General features: G+C 49.4%; 2 protein-coding genes across 9 annotated transcripts in view; one reads left to right on the top strand and one right to left on the bottom strand.

Moving 5' to 3' along the window:
- Nucleotides 1–14,441, top strand: part of ZXDC (ZXD family zinc finger C) — a 44,592-nt gene extending 30,151 nt beyond the window's left edge. For all 3 annotated transcript variants that reach the window (XM_049098553.1, XM_025447788.3, XM_049098552.1), the window contains 3 exons: nucleotides 8,572–8,741; nucleotides 10,728–10,829; nucleotides 12,830–14,441. In XM_049098553.1, coding sequence (XP_048954510.1) covers nucleotides 8,572–8,741; nucleotides 10,728–10,829; nucleotides 12,830–12,916 — 359 coding nt within the window. In that variant the 3' untranslated portion in view covers nucleotides 12,917–14,441. The remainder of the gene's footprint in view (nucleotides 1–8,571; nucleotides 8,742–10,727; nucleotides 10,830–12,829) is intronic.
- A 275-nt stretch (nucleotides 14,442–14,716) lies between these two features.
- The window catches only part of CFAP100 (cilia and flagella associated protein 100), a 52,706-nt gene continuing 48,965 nt past the window's right edge, over nucleotides 14,717–18,457 (bottom strand). For all 6 annotated transcript variants that reach the window (XM_049098557.1, XM_049098555.1, XM_049098556.1 and 3 more), the window contains 4 exons: nucleotides 17,995–18,130; nucleotides 17,005–17,210; nucleotides 15,908–16,001; nucleotides 14,717–14,934 (listed from right to left, as the gene is read on the bottom strand). In XM_049098557.1, coding sequence (XP_048954514.1) covers nucleotides 14,821–14,934; nucleotides 15,908–16,001; nucleotides 17,005–17,210; nucleotides 17,995–18,130 — 550 coding nt within the window. In that variant the 3' untranslated portion in view covers nucleotides 14,717–14,820. The remainder of the gene's footprint in view (nucleotides 14,935–15,907; nucleotides 16,002–17,004; nucleotides 17,211–17,994; nucleotides 18,131–18,457) is intronic.

The raw sequence follows: 18,457 nt of genomic DNA, 5'->3' as shown, positions 1-18,457 counted from the left end.
CTGCTTTTAAGGAGAATCCCACAAAAGCAGCAGTGTTCGTGTATATAAACCTGAGCAGTTTTTTTAACTATTGACATTTCATCCCTAGAACAAGTCATTAACCAGAGAAGGTGCTAGAGCACTTCCAGTTAGAGGCAGCGATTCTTCTCAGTGCCACTGTGGTGTTGGTAGGACTACCAGATTGTCAGGTACTGGATTGAAGGAATAGATTGAAAAGAGAATGTGATGGTGTATGCTAATACGGCCGTTAAAACCAGTTTAGCTTATAATGTGTCACCAGGTATTCTAGTTTTAGTCCACCTTATTTTCTGTTATAAAATTAATGCCTCTTGCGTCGTTTTAATAAAAATACAACCAAATTTTGATTGCTGACTAGTTTTTCCAGCAGTGTATACTGATTTTTATGGAAACTTGTAATGCTGATGTCTGGCAAAATTAAATGGCATCCATTTCCAATTTTGACCACATGATTTTTACTTAAATTTCCCATTGTTTGCATAGCATACATGGTAGTACACGTCTGGTGAAGGGACACAAGGCTTTGATCATACTTCTTGCTTCATAGGTAACATATAGAATATGATCTACACAGCTTTCATTGAATCATTACAAGATACATGAGAAATGGCTCAACGTGATCTTGTTTTTGTCTTATAAAGCTAGATAATAAATAGTGGATATACATATTTAAATATTGCTTGCTTTTAAAAGTAGCTTAAAAAGTGGAGTCCGGGCAGCCCCGGTGGCGCAGCGGTTTAGCGCCGCCTGCAGCCCAGGGCATGATCCTGGAGACCCTGGATCGAGTCCCACATCAGGCTCTCTGTATGATGCCTGCTTCTCCCTCTGCCTGTGTCTCTGCCTCTCTCTCTCTCTGTCTCTATGAATAAATAAATAAAATCTTAAAAAAAAAAAAAAAGTGGAGTCCAAGATGGTGGAGTAGGAGACCTTAGTTTTGTCTGGCCCCAGGAATTCTGCTAGATGGCTGTTAAATCATTCTGAACACCTGCGAACTCAGCCAGAGATCTAAGAAAAGAATAGCTGCAACTCTACAAATAGACAAGTGACTACTTTCTGCCAAGAATGACAAAATGGAAAAACTCGCCTCAAAAAAGAGAACAAGAGGCAGTTACTGACTACCAGGGACCTAATCAATATGGACTTAAGTAAGATGTTGGAACTGGAGTTCAGAGTAACAATCATAAAGATACTAGCTGGGCTTGAAAAAGGCATAGAAGACACTAGATCTGTTTTTGGAGAAATAAAAGAACTATAACAAGTCAAAAAAAAAAGCTATTTAATGAGATGCAATAAAAAATGGAAGCCCTAACTGCTAGGATAAATGAGGTAGAATAGAGAATTAGTGGTATAGAAGACAAAATGATAGAGAACAAAGAAGCTGAGAAAAAGGTAACTAGAATCACAGGAGGAGAATCTGAGAGATAATTGATACCATAAAGCAAAACAATATTAGAATAATTGGAATCCCAGAAGAAGAGGAAAGAGAGAGAGGGAGGCAGAAGGTATATTGGAGCAAATTATAGTGGAGAACTTCCCTAATCTGGGGAAGGAAACAGGCATCCAAGTCCAGGAGGCACAGAAAACCCCCCTCAAAGTCAATAAAAAGAGGTTAACACCTGACATATAATAGTGAAACTTGCAAATCTCAGAGACAAGGAGAAAATCCTGAAAGCAGCTCTGGGCAAGAGGTCCATAGCCTACAAGGAAAGAAACATTAGATTGGCAGCAGATCTCTCCACAGAGACCTGGCAGGGCAGACAGGACTGGCAGGGTATTATTCGAGGTCCTAAATGAGAAGAACATGCAGCCAAGAATACTTTATCCAGCAAGGCTCTCATTCAGAATAGAAGGAGAGAGAAAAAGCTTCCAGGACAAACAGAAACAAAAGGTATTTGTGATCGCCAAACCAGCCCTACAAGAAATATTGAAAGGGATCCTTTAAGTGAAGAGAAAGCCCAAAAATAATATAGACCAGAAAGGAACAGAGACGATATACAGAAACAGTGACCTTATAGGTAATATGATGGCACTAAATTCATATCTTTCAATAGTTACTCTGAATATAAATGGGCTAAATGCCCCAATGAAAAAAACACAGGGTATCAGATTGGATTAAAAAAAGACCCAGTATGTAAATGCTGTCTGTAAGTGACTTTATTTATTTAATTTTTTTTGTAAGAGACTTTAGACCCAAAGATACCTCTAGATTTAAAGTGAGGGGGTGGGAGCACTTGGGTGGCTCAGTGTGTTAAGCATCTGTCTTCAGGTCTGGTCATGATCCCAGGGTCCTGGGCTCGAGCCCCGCATTGGGCTCTTTGCTCAGTGGGGAGCCTGCTTCTTTCTCTCCCTCTGCCTACTGCTCCCCCTGCTTCTGTGCTTGCTCTCTCTTTCAAATAAATAAAATCTTTAAAAAATAATAAAGCGAGGGGGTAGAAAGCATTTATCCTACTAATGGACATGAAAAGAAAGCTGAGGTGGCAGTCTTTACATCAGATGAATTAGATTTTTAAACCAAAGAGTGTAATAAGAGATAAGGAGGGTCACTATATCATCATTAAAGGGTCTATCCAACAAGAAGATCTAAAAATTTAAATATTTATGTCCCTTACATGGGAGCAGCCAATTATATAAGCCAATTAATAACAAAAGTAAAGAAACACATCAATAATAACACAGTAATAGTAGAAGACTTTAATACCCCATTCACTGCAATGGACAATAATCTAAGCAGAAGATCAACAAAGAATCAAGAGCTTTGAATGACACACTGGGCCAGATGGACTTAACAGATCTATTCAGAACATTCCATCCTAAAACAGCAGAATACATATTCTTCTCGAGTGCACATTGAACATTCTCCAGAATAGATTACATATAGGGTCACAAATCAGGTCTCAACTGGTACCAAAAGATTGGCTCATTCCCTGCATATTTTCAGACTTCGAAACTGCTTTGAAACTGGAATTCAATCACAAGAGGAAATTTGGAAAGAACTCAAATACATGGGGACTAAAAAGCATCATACTAAAGAATGAATGGGTCAACCCAAGAAATTAAAGAAGAATAAAATTAATGGAAACAAATGAAAATGAAAACACAACTGTTCGAAACCATGGAACAGAATGCAGCAGAGGTGCTCAGGAGGGAAGTGTATAACAATACAAGCTTTTCCCAAGAAACAAGAAAGGTCGCAAATATGCAACCTACCCTATACCTGAAAGAGCTGGAGAAAGAACAGCAAATAAAGCCTAAGCCTAGCAGGAGAAGAGAAATAATAAACATTAGAGCAGAAATCAATGAAGTAGAAACCAAAAGAACAGTAGAACACAGCAACGAAACTAAGAGCTGGTTCTTTGAAAGAATTAAATTGATAAAACTCGTGGCCAGACTTATCAAAAAGAAAAGAGAAAGGACCCAAATAAATATAATCATGATGAAAGAGGAGTGATCACAACCAACACCGAAGAAATACAATTTTAAGAACATATGAGCAACTATATGCCAGCAGATTAGCAATCTGGAAGGAATGGAGGCATTCCTAGAGATGTATAAACTGCCAAAATTGAAACAGGAAGAAATAGAAAACCTGAATAGACCCATAACCAAGAAGAAAATTGAAGCAGTCATCAAAAATTTCCCAAGAAACAAGAAGAGTCTAGGACCAAATGGCTTCCCAGAGGAATTCTACCAAACATTTAAAGAAGAATTAATATATATTCTTCTGAAGGTGTTCCCAAAAACAGAAATGGAAGTAAAACTTCTAGACTTTTTCTATGAGGCCAGCATTACCTTGATCCCTAAACCAGAAAAGACCCCACCAAAAAGGAGAATTACAGACCTATATCCCTGATGAACATAGATGCCAAAATTCTCACCAAAATAGGATCCAACAGTCATTAAAAGGATTATTCATCACAACCAAGTGGGTTTTATTCCTGGGAAGCAAGAGTGGTTCAGCATCTGCAAATCAGTGTGGTTACACCACATTAAAGAAAGGACAAGAACCATATGATCCTCTCAAGAGATGCAGGAGAAGCATTTGACAAAATACAGCATACTTTCTTGATTAGAACTCTCCAGTGTAGGGATACAGGGAACATTCCTCAATATCATAAAAGCAATCTTCGAAAAGCCCCCAGGAAATAACATTCTCAGTGGGGAAAAACTAAGAACTTTTCCCCTAAGGTCAGGAACATGGCAGGCATGTCCACTGTCACCACTGCTGTTCAACATAGTACTGGAAGTCCTAGCCTCAGCAGTCAGACAACAAAAAGAAAGAAAAAGGCATCCAAATTGGCAAAGAAGTCAAACTCTCACTTTTTGCAGATGACATGATACTCTATATGGAAAACCCAAGACTCCAACCCAAAATTGCTAGAACACATACAGGAATTCAGCAACATGGCAGGATATAAAATCAGTGCACAGAAATCAGTGGCATTTCTATACACTAACAATGAGACTGAAGAAAGGATTAAGGAGTCAATCCCATTTACAGTTGTACCCAGACCATAAGATACCTAAGAGTAAACTTAACCAAAGAGGCAGAGGATCTATACTCAGAAAACTATAGAACACTCAAGAAAGAAATTGAGGAAAACATGAAGAAATGGAAAAATGTTCCATGCTCATGGATTGGAAGAACAAACATTGTTAAAATGTCTATACTACCTAGAGCAATCTATATATTCAGTACAATCCCTATCAAAATACCATCAACTTATTTCACAGAGCTGGAAAAATAATCCTAAAATTTGTATAGAATTAGAAAAGACCCCCGAATAGCCAAAGAAATGTTGAAAAAGAAAACCAGAGCCGGGGGCATCATAATGCCTGACTTCAAGCTGTATTACATGTGATCCTTGAGACAATATGGTACTGGCACAAACACAGACACATAGATCAATGGAATAGAAGAGAGAACCCAGAAATGGGCCCTCAACTCTATGGTCAGTTCATCTTCAACGAAGCAGGGAAGACTATCCAATGGGGAAAAAAAGGACAGTCTCCTCAACAAATGGTATTGGGAAAACTGGACCATTTTTTCACACCATGCACAAAAATAGACTCAAAATGGATGAAAGACCTAAATGTGAGAAAGGAATCCACCAAAATCCTAGAGGAAAATTCAGGAAACATCCTTTGTGATCTTGGCCACAGCAACTTCTTACTAGGCACGTCTCCAAAGGCAAGGGAAATGAAAGCAAAAATGAACTATTGGGACTCCATCAGGATAAAAAACTTATGTACAGCAAAGGAAACAGTTGACACAATGAAAAGACAACCTACAGAATGGGACAAGATTTGCAAATGACGTATCAGATAAAGGGCTAGTATCTAAAATCTAAAGAACTTCTCAAAGTCAACACCCTGTGAACAAATCATCCAATCAAGAAATGGGCAGAAGACATGAATGGATATCTCTCTAACGAACGTAAAAATGGCCTACAGGCACATAGTGCTCCACATTACTTGGCATCAGGGAAATACAAATCAAAACCACAGTGAGATACCACCTTATACCAGTGAGAATGGGGAAAATTAACAGGGCAGGAAACCACAAATGTTGGAGAGGATGTGGAGAAAGGGAAACCCTCTTACACTGTTGGTGGGAATGTGAACTGGTGCAGCCACTCTGGAAGACAGTATGGAAGTTCCTTAAAAAGTTGAAAATAGAGCTACTGTGTGACCCAGCAATTACACTACTACTAGGTATTTATGCAAAGGATACAAATGTAGTGTAATGATGGGATACCTGCATCCCAGTGTTTATACCAGCAATGTCCAGTGTAGACAAACTATGGGAAGAGCCAGAATGTCCCTGAACAGATGAATGGATAGAGGATACACACACACACACACGCACACACACATACACACACACACACACACTGGAATACTACTCAGCCCATTAAAAAAATGAAATCTTACCATTTGCAACAACATGGATGGAACTAGAGGATATTATGCTAAGCGAAATAACGTCAATCAGAGAAACTTATGATCTCATATGTGAAATTTAAGAAACTAAACAGGATCATAGGGAAAGATAGGAAAAATCAAGACAAAATCAGAGGGAGACAAACTGTAAGAGACTCTTAATCATAGGAAACAAACTGAGGGCTACTGGATGGGAAGTGGGTAGGGGATGGGGTAACTGGGTGATGGGATGAGCACTGGGTGTTGTATGAGACTGATAAACCACTGACCTCTGACCAATAATACATTGTATGTTAATTAATTGAGTTTAAATTTTAAAAGAGCTACATTACTTGATGCTTTCCTTAAGCGATTTCACAGTGGTTTTCATAATACCCCTTAAACCATGCTTTGGTGTTTATTTGAACTGAAAAGTGAAATCGGACCTTTTGTGAGGCAGGAGCAGTGTCCTGATGGTCCAGACTGCTGCTGCCAGCGCTGCGTGCACAGATGTGCACAGATCCCCGCGAGCTGCACCGGAGTGCTGTCATTGTGATGAAATTACATCTAAAGCACAGGAGTATTTTATTTAAAATGTTTCTTAATTGGCAGAAGTTGTGCTGACCAAGTCTGAGGCTAGCAACGAGAAGTACTTAGAGAGAAGTACTTAGACGCAGCCGCCTGAGCCTCCTGGAAAAAGTCACAGTTCTCAGTGCTTTTATAGTACAATGTTGCTTTTGATATTTCATCATTATCAGAGTTTCTAATAGGTTTTGTTATTTTGGTTGCGTTTGCATCTCTAATAATTGCAGTGGTAACTGGGTTTTTCAGATGAAGATTTCAGCTTTAGAAAGTATAAGTAAGTCTTCAAACGAACTCTATGTGCGTGTGTGCATGTGATGCGCGCTCGGGTGGTGCAGGACCTCAGAGCCTAACGGCACGTTCCGGAAGTTGAGAGGAGTAACACGTGGTTCAGGGAGAATAGGAAGTGATGTAGAGTTTCTCGCTGTTAGAGAAGAGCAAGCGGATCCCGGGCCCCAGCACCGCACCTTGCTGGCTCACCCAGGTGCCAGTGCTGGTCTGCGGTTGGGCCGCCCACAGGGCAGTTAGGAGCACGGAGGAGGCCAGAGCTGTGCTCACAAGGGGACTGGATTCCCTGAGGCCCAGGCGCTGACGGATGGAAGGGGAAGCAGGTGCTCAGCTGTGCTGGGTCTGCGTTTCCCTGCAGTGAAGGGGGCGCCACACATGCTCCCTGAGAACCGAGACTTGCCACCAAGGTGAAGAATCCCTCAGCATCCAGGAAGGAAATAACAGGCCCCCACGCCAAGAGCTGTGTCTGTCAAGTGCAAGGCTTAGGGAGAGTGATCCCAGAGTTTCCTGGCAGCCAGGTTGTCCCGTGGGTGCGGAGGCCGCAGACAGCCCTGGGTGGGAGCAGTCCCGAGCTTGTGGGAAACCCTGCTGGGGCAATGGGCAGGAGCAGGCGGGCATCAGCGTGGGGCGCCCCCGTAGCACATGGCGCAGCTGCAGAGCTCGGACCTGTAGGCCGGTGCTGGCCCTGAGACTACAGGAGAACTTGCCGTAATGGAGGCGGTGCATCCTGTGTGCCAGAGTCGACCGTTCCTGTTTAAAATGGAAACTTGAAAAAATAAATAAATAAAAAAAGAATAATAAAATGGAAACTTGGAGTACAGAGACCTACACAAAGAACACAGCCTCTCATGTTTTTCCTCTTTTCCCTGTTAATGTCCTGAAAAATCATGAGAAATTTTCACGAAGATGTGTTTTCTGGAAGTTCAGGACATTCTTCAGTTTCACCTGTTCCTTTTCATTTTATTAAATCCAACAAAAACTAAATGCTTTTATTATTATCAGCCTGTGTGAGGGTCACTGTAAAACTGTATGAAGTCATTCGTGTTCGCCTGTCCTGGGCTGCCTGCACACAGCCGTCACCGCACCTGAAACTCCGTGGCACTTACTAGGACCCAGGCACTGTTCTGAACTTGTATCACATATTTCCTTAATCCTCCCAGAACTTTGAGGTAAGGAGTGTTGTTCCCATTTCACAAGGAGGCCAGAGCTTAGGCTGTTGTCCCAGGTCAGACTGTGGAGTCAGTGGCCACTGGTCTGGGCTTTCCTGCTGCTCACAAACCATGCGCTGACCGTTTCTGGGTGCTCGGATTGTTCCTTTCTTCTTTGTACTTAATTATTTTGAAAAGCATGTTCTTATTCATTCAATGAAGTGATGACTCTTGAAAGGGACCTTGGGCAGAAAACGCCTGAAGGATTTGGCAGCTTATTGAGCACCTGCGGCTCTGCGGCTCTGTGTGGTAGTTGCACGCCATGGTCTGGGGGAGCTCTTGTTCTTGGGGTTGCAGGGTAAGGAGGGGCCTCTGCCCCCGTGGAATGAACACCGCGGGTCTGATTGCCGAGTGTCCAGAAGACATGGGTGTGAGTTTGCTACGTTTTCTAATCAAAATCTTGGTTTTTTTCACCATGACTCTCTATGAGCTGGTTTGGAGTATGCAGGGCTGTGCACAGTGATGACGGGGAGGCTGTGCCCCCAGAGTGTGGCCTTGGCTAGGGCAGGGCTTGAGCAGCCACCCACACTGCATGTGTTGGTTTGTTTCATTGTAGGAGCCTCAGGTCCCGCTCAGAGGAAAATGAAAGGTGGCATGGCCAGTCCTGCTCACTGCCACACAAGCCCAACTGGTTGGTTGTACGGGAACTTAGTGGTGCCCAGTGGAGGTGTGCCAGGACCAGCTCCAGCAGCCGGTGTGCAGTGCGTTCAGGTCCAGTTGCTGCAGGTAAGAGCCAGTGAGCCCAAGGGGTGCCAGTCGCCGGGAAGCTGCCAAGCTGCCGGCCGGGTGGGACTGGGGGAAGCCTGTCTTCGGGTCGGTTTCCTGAGTTTCTACCCCTCTGGAGCTCCTCCCTCTCAGGAGCTGCCCCCACCCTGCTTCAAAGCATCCCTAGTCCTGGGTGATGACTGTCACCCCAGCTCCCTCCCTCCCATCCTGTCCCGCGGTGTTTGAGCTCTCATGGTCACCAGAACTGACGCCTCACTGTCCCCACACCTCCCGTGTCTGCGGCCCGTGAAGTCTGTGTGCCACACCTCTCCGCTGGGGCTGTGAAGTGGAGGTGCAGCCCTGCTCCGGCCTCAGGCCTCCTCGTAGCTGCCCTCTGGGGAGGGCTCGCAGTGCAGCCGAGGATGGAGCCTTTATGTGTTCAAGATACCAGCTTTCCCCCGCTCCCCGCCTGTCTTCCCTACAAAATGAGCCCCTCACAGGCAGGCCAGCCACCTCTTGGACTGTGCCGGGGGCCCCACGGGCACCTGCAGCTGACAGCCACTCACTCCCTGAACACCCACTGGACACAATGGGTACACCTTGGTTTCCAGTCTCATTTTGGAGGAACTGGAAGAGGAACAATAAATTGGGGCTGTTTAGGGGAGAGAAGAGCCCTGCCCTGATCACGTGCCACCTCTTCCCTGAGCAGTGCCTGTGTTCTCTGCACCCTGGGGCAGCTAGAGGAGGCACAGAGGTATCCGAGACTTCTGAGGGCTGAGCTGGCTCCGAATGGGGAGAAGGCCAGATCCATGGGGTCTCTAGTTCTGGGAGAGGCTTGTCGAGGAGATAGGACTGTGCCGCTTGTGAAGAGTCTAAGAGGGGCGGGGAGGGCTTGGGAGACGGGGCCAGGGAACAGCCTTGCTCTTACAGAAAACAAGAAGCTAACGTGGTGGCAGTGGGACCTAGGAAGCTTAGGCTTAGGGTGAGCAGGAAAACAGGTCTCTTCTTGCCTGCTGTGGGGCCAGGGCATTAGAGCAGTAGACCGGTCAGGGCTCTCCCCAGATGGGGGCTGTGGGGCGGGGGGAGAACCAGCAGAGCCCTTCTGAACGTGGTCACGGCTGGCAGGTGAGACCTGGGGAAGGCAAGACTGGAGGCTCTGACTCTGCGACTTCAAGGAAGCTGGTGCCATTGCAGCAAAGGCACTCATTGGAAAGGGAGAAGCGCTGTTTGAGACACCCAGTTGAAGATGTGAGCCTTGAGGCAGAGAAATCTCACTTTTAATCCTCTACCTTTCCCTTTCCAGCCAGTATTGTCTGGGGCAAGTTACCTAAGTTCTCTGAGCCTCAGTTTTATTGTCTGTGAAGTACGAGTGGTCATGCTCAGCACAGGAGGTTCGTGAGGCTGGGAGAAGGTTGGGCGATGCTGATGGTGGCAGTGGCACCAGCTTGAGTGGCTGGGCGGTGGGCCACCATGGGCTGGGCCTGCACGTGAACACTGAAATGTTAGATGGTGTACCTTTTCCTGCTTGCCTGATTAGGGGCCTAGGAGCCTCCCCTCTCGGGAGACCAGCTTGACTATGGATCGGGGCAGAGATGGGCCTTCTCTTGCAGTGTGGGGCAGCCGCTGGTGAGCCGGGGGGCGTGCAGGGAGGGCAATGGGAATCTCTGCCAGTGTTCAGGAACAGCCCACAGGAGGGAAATCAGGGCCTAGGCTGGCGGGAGGTTCTGGGCATCGGGGAGTTCCAGAGAAAGGCCTGGGAGTGCGGAGTAGCCACATGGCAGGAGGGATGGGCTGCAGGCTGGAAACAGGGGAGAGACTGAGCACCAGGAGGAGGGGCAAGCAGCCCCCAGCCCCCTATTTCAGTTATTGGGTCCTCAGGCCTCAGCTGGCGCCTGCTGTGGCCTCTCCTGGGATCCGGTGGATATGTATCTGAGCAACGGGAATCCTCAGGCCAAGGTGAGGAATGGTGCTGTGCTTGGTAAATGAGACATGCCATTGCCTCCCTAGGATGACCCCTCCAGTGAAGCAGCCTCGCCGTTGGTCCTCAGCCCACAGCCTTCTGCCTTCCACCCCCTGTATGCTGTGGATTTGCCCATCTACGTCCTCCAGGTTTGGACGCCTTACAACTCTTTGGGTTTGTTAACAACTCTTTGGGTTTGTTAGTAAGATTGTCATGAAGCGTCTGGCTTTCTGAGACTTGTCACTGAGGTAGGGCTCTAGTGGAAACTCACTGGGTTGGTTGCCAGGATGTCTTGCTGGTTTCTAGAAGACGTAGGTAAGTGACCAAGAAATGAAAGACTGAGAATAAAGCCTCAATAAAACTGAGGCTCAGGTTTGCTCACCATTGTAGCCCCTACTTGTAAATAAGGTCAAGTTTAATATATTCTTTAAATATTTCATATTTAGAAATTCTAGTCAAGTTTCTCCTAGGAGAAAGGCTGTCCAGTTTGGGGTTTTTTTTTTTTAAAAAGGGATTTATTTATTTGAGGGGACGGGGCAGAGGAAAAGGCAGAGAAACCCAAGAAGGCTCTGTTCTGAGCTTGGAGCCTGACATGGGGCTCAGTCTCACGACCCTGAGCCCAAACCAAGAGTTGGATGCTTAACCGACTGGCCAGCCAGGTGCTCCCAGATCAGCCACAGTTTAACCTATGGGAAAACAGACCCAGGAAGGTTTGCTTAAGTAAGTGGATGAACCAAGTGTAGGCGGCAGTGGGTAATGTAGATTTGGCAATAAATAAATAAGATATAAATAAAATAAAATAAATAAGTATAAAATAAATAAATAAAATAGATAAGATAAAATAAAATAAATAAAATAAAATAAGTAGCTTATCAAATTTCTAATAATTCAGCCTTAGATTACTTATTTCTAAAATCCATACATGTGGTAATTTTTTCTTGTATTCAAATTGGGCTATTCAGCATTTTTCTTTTTTTTTTTTTAATTTATTTTTTATTGGTGTTCAATTTGCCAACATAACACCCAGTGCTCAGCCCATCAAGTGCCCCCCTCAGTGCCCATCACCCAGTCACCCCATCCCCCCACCCTCCTCCCTTTCTACCACCCCTTGTTTGTTTCCCAGAGTTAGGAGTCTCTCATGTTCTGTCTCCCTTTCGGATATTTCCCATTCATTTTTTCTCCTTTCCCCTTTGTTCCCTTTCACTATTTTTATATTCCCCAAATGAATGAGACCATATAATGTTTGTCCTTCTCCGATTGATTTATTTTACTCAGCATAATATCCTCCAGTTCCATCCACGTTGAAGCAAATGGTATTTGTCATTTCTAATGGCTGAGGAATATTCCATTGTATACATAAACCACATCTTCTTTATCCATCATCTTTTGATGAACACCGAGGCTCCTTCCACAGTTTGGCTATTGTGGACATTGCTGCTAGAAACATCGGGGTGCAGGTGTCCTGGCGTTTCACTGCATCTGTATCTTTGGGGTAAATCCCCAGCAGTTATTCAGCATTTTCTTTAACGTCTAAAACAGATATTGAGTGAAGTGCTGGTACACAGAGGGGGCTGGTGGGGCTCCCAGACCGCTGGAGTGTGGTCCCTTCAAATGCAGTTGGGGAATGTGTATTCAGAAGACCTCACATGTGTTGACTCCATTCTGTGTGGTATTCCCACTCATGAGATCATTCTTAAATCTGGTAGTGTACTAATAATTGGCCGAAAGATATTTACCCTTGCCTTGGATCTAATGCAGTGGGAGAGTTGTAGCAGGAGGAGGGGGTGGGTAGGTGGGTGGTGGTGCAGCCGCTATTGCTGCCCACGGGCAGCTAGGAGCTGGGAGAGGTGCCATAAAGGCTCATAAAGTAACCTGGGACAGTCACATTGCCCAGAACACCTGCAACATAGTAGTATTAAGTTCACTTTGTCTTCTTTAGTGCCTGTTTACACTAAAATTTCTTTCTTCAAGAAATATGTGCTAAAATGAGGGGAAAGCAAGTTCTTTTTGATAAAGTAAGGGGTGCCTTACTGGCTGGCTTTGCAGGTTATGCTGCTGGTTGTGTGGGGTTGCCGGGCCACCTTCTGCAGGTGGCTGTGCGCCGCCCCAGCCCCTACTCTGCCCCTCACTACTCTGCTTGGTTTTTCAGGAGGTGCTTCCTGCAGCTGGAGGGGCTGCCAGGCCCGAGGATGTGCAGTGTGCAGGGAGCACCATCAATCTGCGAGACCTGCAGTGACGGCAGCCCTCTGCCCCGGGGGTGACACCTCTGGTCTATGTCCCATGAGACTCCATTACGTGGTCGTGCAGTCCCCATAGGGTTCCTGCTCAGAAGGCTAGCCGAGCTCCTTGGAAACCTATGGGCACATTTCTCAAAAATGTTTTTCTTATGTTTTATCAGGAACCATTTGGGGGCTGTATTTGTTGAAATTGCCTTATACGAGCAAAGTGCTTCGCTGAGGCAAGGGACTGCCTTCAGGGCAGAGCACATGGCTTTCCCATACTCGGCCATGCAGGGATATCTCCTGTCCCATTCCATCTGCACCATGGAGCACCTGCTGCGTTAGAAAAACAGACTTACGCAGGATTGGGGTAGAGTACAGAGTCCCTAGTCAAGTACCAGGTATTTGTAGTAAAAGCCAGTGGGATCTTTCAGCTTCTTGTGTTTTAGTGTTTGGCCTGAGGGAGATCTGGAAACAGTTTTCCCTTTCTGAGAGCTGTTTCCCAGCCCCCTGGGTGGTGTTTGCAGTTGGGCTGATTCTGTCTCCCTCTAGGGCAGAAGCGGGCATGTTGTCACCATGAAGCCACCTTGGAATCCCCATGTCGGCAGAGCCCGCGGACAGCTGGCGTGTGGGGTGACGTGGGGTGCACTGAGGCCCTGTTAGCAAGGCCTCCTCACAGACCAGACTTAGACCTTATAATTCGGGGATGGATGGTAGCGTTAACACTAAATTCTTCTAAATTCTGTTTTTGGGTGTTCATGTTTAGTAATTTGTCCAGTTTCTAAAGTCGTGGCCTGATTACTGCTGACATGTAGGATGGTGACAGTGGCCTGTGTGCTTGTCATGGTGCATGTGTGCATAGACTGCATCCCCGTTGTTTCCAGAGTACAATCTGTCTTGCAAAGGAGATGATCTGATAACCTTGCACATATTTATTTGTTTGCTAGCAGGACTGGCCGCGGGTCACTCAGAAGTGCTGTTTTCCACCTTGTGCCTATCAAGGCACATGTCTTTTGAGAAGCTGTTTGGTTCTTGGACGTGGAATTGTCCAGACTCTGCCTGTTTTGTGTTTCTTCGTGTCTGGAGTTGTCAGCCTTTGACAATGACCCCAGCACTCAGGTGTGAGTCCTCCCTGTATCCTGCTCTGAGGTGCTGTCTGTTTGGGTGCTTTTCTACCCACAGGAACTCGGGCCCCATTTATAAACAGTCTTTACCCGCAGAGCCCTGTGCCATGTCACAGACTAAGGTTTTGTGTCCGCTTGGCCCCTCAGCCTCCCAGTCACCCAGCAGCCCTCTCCCTGCTTGAGAGCCAGCCTGCCTGCCAGGGTGGCCTTGGGGGCTGGTGGCCACCATTGTCCTGGTGGGAGTGGGGCCAGGCCATGGGAACACTCGCTTCGGAGTGTGTCACTAGACCTTCCCCCGGGACATCTCCCCCTATGGAGTGATTGGTGCTGACTGGCAGTTTTCTGGGCTCTGGGTTCCTTGGTGGCCAAGGGCCCAACTTCTAGTACAAACGAATAAAAGTTTTTGTATAGTCACGTACTAGTGGTGTCGCTTGGCTTACTTCACTGGAGTGTGTGTGTAGTGTTGACATGGTGTTTTGTCTTCTGTCGATAGTGTAACCCTCTCGTCCACCCAGCTTACTGCCTCCTTTTCTGGTCTTTGCACATCAGACCTCAGCGTGGGCTTGGCCCGTGTGTCTCAGACGTGCGGGCCAGGCTGAGCTCCTCCTCCCAAGCTGGGGCTTGGGCTCCAGGGATCAGAGGGCTGGGTGCGGGTGTTGGAACCAACCTGCCTCCTTAAACAGGGCATCAGACTACCACGATGGGGAGTTTATTTCACACACATGAGGAAGCGTACCGAGGGAGGCCAGGTGGGGGGCATGTGGACGCGGGGACAGCTGCTGCGGGCCAGCTGGTGGCTAGGTGAAGAACAGCAGCTGTTCCTCCTTGTTCTGGTCCATCAGCACGTGCTCGGGCTCCTCCTTTGCTTTGAGAGCAGGGGGCCGGGAGCGACACACCAGTCTCCTGCCTCTCTGCAGGGCAAGCCGACTCCGTGAGCAGGTACCCCACGGCCCCAGGCCCCACAACCCCCAGCAGGCGCCACCTAGGCCCTGAGGCGTCAGGTGCTGGTGTCCTGAGCGTGCCTGGAGGCTGGTGGGCCCAGGCGGTGGGGCCTGGGATGTCCCGGCGTCTGCAGTCTGCCCGCAGGCTCAGGGCTGGAGCTGCCCTCAAACTACTCAGGCCTGAGTACCCCCAGAGCCTGTTCCTGGGCTGCCGGCCCCGAGATGGGTGAGTGTTGCAGGGGCACACCAGGAAGCACACGGGGAAGTATCCGGCTAAACAGAGGGAACCCGCTTCCTTTGGGGGACTTGCAGGGAGACCCCACAGTGTGTGTTGTCCCCACGTGATGGCATGTGGGGTGCTGCTGTATGCAGAGAGCAGCCCCTCGGCCTCGTGTCTGCTGGGGGCCGGGGGCTGTATCCAGGCTTGGGCCTGCACTGGGGAGTGCGCCTCCTGCTTCCAGGGCCAAAAGGAAGTTCCTGGCAGGGCAGTCAGGTTGGGGACCCCCTGGGTATGGGTGATGAGCTGGAGGGGCGGGGTCTGGCCCAAGCGTTGGTGGTATGGTGGGCCCCTGAGGGGCTGAGCTGTTCCTGCCAGCTCCTGAGCCGAGGGCTGCACCAGGGTAGGGCCGTGAGGGCGCCAGCCAGTACAGTGGCTGACCAGGATAGGGCAGGTAGCCCCACTGGAGGACGTGCAGGGGAGGCAGGGCCCGAGATGTGGAGGGCAGCCCTATGGGACAGGGGCTGGTGGGGGCCGGGGAGCCAGAGACCCCACTCTAGCCTGGCCTTACTCTGGGGGCCCTGCCTTGCCCCCAGCACCTCAGCAGTAGCGCCTGCAGAAGGGGTGAGCCAGGCTTGGCCGCAGGCCCCCGGCCCCTCCTAGCCCCACTGTGCCTGGTCGCAGGGCCCTTCCCCAGCAGCGACTCCCTGGGGCCACCCTGCCCACCTTCCTCTTGATCTCAGCCTGGGCCCGGGCCTGGGCCCGCTGCAGCCGCTCCTCCTGCAGCTGCTTCTGCATCATGACCTTCTCTTCCCGGAGTCTGGGTGTCCATGACAGCACGAGACGGATTGAGGACTGGAGGCACCTGGGGAGGCTCCCAGACCCCTTCCTGGCTCCTTGTGTGCAGCCCGCAGTCAGGCCATGGCCCTGCCTCTGGAGAAAAGTGCCCCCACTTCCCCCCTTTCCCTGCCAGGCCAGGTTGGCTTCTGCTCCTGTTTCTTCGGGTTCCTGGCTCCGGAGCATCAGCTCATATGCCCTGGAGGCCCACGTTCCCTGGTCCCCTCCCCTGGTCACTGGTCAGCCTGTGTGTGCATCTGGTCATCAGACCTTTGCCCAGTGCCTGCTCCCACCAGGGTACAGGACGAGGGACACCGAGGAAGAGCCCCTGTGCTTGTGGGAGAGACGAGTGGCCTTTTGCAGATGTGTTAGGGCCCTGCAGGAGTGGGTGAGCGTGGTTGAGGGCACCCCCTCACGGGCACACCCCCCCCCCCGCACCCCCAGTCAGAGGAGCTGGTGGGTCTGTGAGGAACTCCCTGGGCCTCCCTTGGAGGATGGCCCCATGCTGCCTGTGTCCGCCTGACACTGCCACTAAACTGGGCTTTCTCAGCTTTGGCTTGCATCTGCAGCTTTGCTCCCCTGGGCTCTGGCGATGCCAATCTGTCCCTCTCCAATCCAGCAGGGAAAATGGCCATTGCTGTCCCTTGGCCTTGGGGTGAGGCCATGCTGTCCACACCCTCACTTTGGCTCCTGGGCTCCCTGGATCCCCATCATCTCCCACTTCAGAACAGGAGCTTCCCTAACTGGGGCTAAGTTTGGTGCCCTCTCTGGAGGACCCCCTGGCCTTGCCTCAGCCTGGAGCACCAGGGTGCTGTCTCCCCTGGTTTGGGAGCTCTTTGAAGACAGGTCTGTACCTGGCCTCTGTCCTCAGTGCCAGCCTGGAGCAGGAGCAGGGGTGTAGAGGGCATCTCCCTGCTCAGGGCCCTCTCTGCCATGAGAGGCACCCCTGTAGACCACACCAGGTGGGGCGGGGCCTGGGCTCTCACCTCATGCGCCGCTCCTTCTCCTTGGCCTTCTCAGCCTGCTCAATCTTGATCTGCGGTACACGCTCCAGGTTTTCGAGGAGCTCATCCAGGTGCTGCTCGATGATGGTCAGCATCTGCACGGTGCCCAGGTTGGACTCCTGCTGGGTACCGATGCAGTGGTGGTACACGTCTAGCACTTTGCGGTTCAGACTCTCCAGCAGCTTGTCCTGCAAGGCAGGGGGGCCTGCAGAGGGGCTGCATGCACCCCTGTCCTCCCCACTCTGCAGCCTGCTGCACCCAGGGCCCTCGCCGTGACATGGCGGCGTTGCCTGAGCCCTGCCCAGCACACTCAGGAAATGTGGGAGAAACAACTTGGTTGCTTGGAGTTTTCCTGGCCAGAGCGGCCCTTGTCCCCCACTGTCAGCTGGATGCAGCAGGGTTCCAGCCGCCGCTGAGGCTTGCCCCTGTTCCTCGGCCTCCCTCCACCAGGAGTGAGTCTGTCTGGCAGAAGGTGGGAGGCCCCGGCCTGCTGGCTGTGACATCCTGTGTGCCTGGTTCTGGCACAAGGTAGGTAAAGTCAACAGTAATGTGAATTAGGAAGCTGGGACTGTGCCAATGGTGCCAGCCCGGGTGCATTGTCAGGAGGGATGTGCCACTCCCTGGAACATTCCTGGCCCTCTGAACCCTCAGCATTCTCTTTCAGGCTTGGGGACATGCCTCCTTCTTCCTGACAGGGTCACCTTCTGGACACTTGTGTTGAATGAAAGAAGGCAGGAATGGAGGGAGATGTGCTGGTCAGCTGAACAGCCCAGGGGCATAAATACACAAGAGTGGCTCTGGTTGGGGGACCAAGGACCTCTTCCAGCCAGTGTGTAAGGCCAGGTCTAAGAGCCTGGAAGGTGGCGAGGCGGGACTGCCCCAGAGGTGCTCCTGAATGGATGGGGCCCTGGGCTGTGGTCACCCGCACACCCTCCACACCCACTGCCTGCTGGCTGCTGACCGGGGGCCTACCTCCTGTGCACCCTTGTACTCGCCGAAGTGGAAGACGCGGGCTTTGAGCTCCAGCTCGGCGGCCATCTCCTCCTCCTTGTTGATGGACATCATCAGCGTGGTGACCCAGTGCTTCAACTGGCTGACCTCCCTGTCCCTGGATGGGGGAACGGCAGGGCCCTGCCCACTCAGCGCAGCTTTGGGCACTTCACCTGTCTGAGCCTGACTACCCTGCCCCTGTCCTGAGGGCTTGAGGGGTCGTGACCACCAGGCGTCTGCGTGCCCAGGGCCAGAGATGCTGCTGACATACGGAGCTAAAGTTTAAGATCTTTAACAATCAACACTACAAAAAAGTAAGTAACAGCTTTATTAAGGTCTAATTCACATACCTATAAAATTCTCTTAAAATGTACAATTCAGGGGGGCCTGGGAGGCTCAGTCTGTTAAGCACTGGACTCTTGATTTCAGCTCAGGTCATGATCTC

Source organism: Canis lupus, chromosome 20, assembly GCF_003254725.2.
Source record: "Canis lupus dingo isolate Sandy chromosome 20, ASM325472v2, whole genome shotgun sequence".
In the NCBI taxonomy this organism is placed as follows: Eukaryota; Metazoa; Chordata; class Mammalia; order Carnivora; family Canidae; genus Canis; species Canis lupus.
This window is presented reverse-complemented; position numbering and strand designations above follow the sequence as displayed.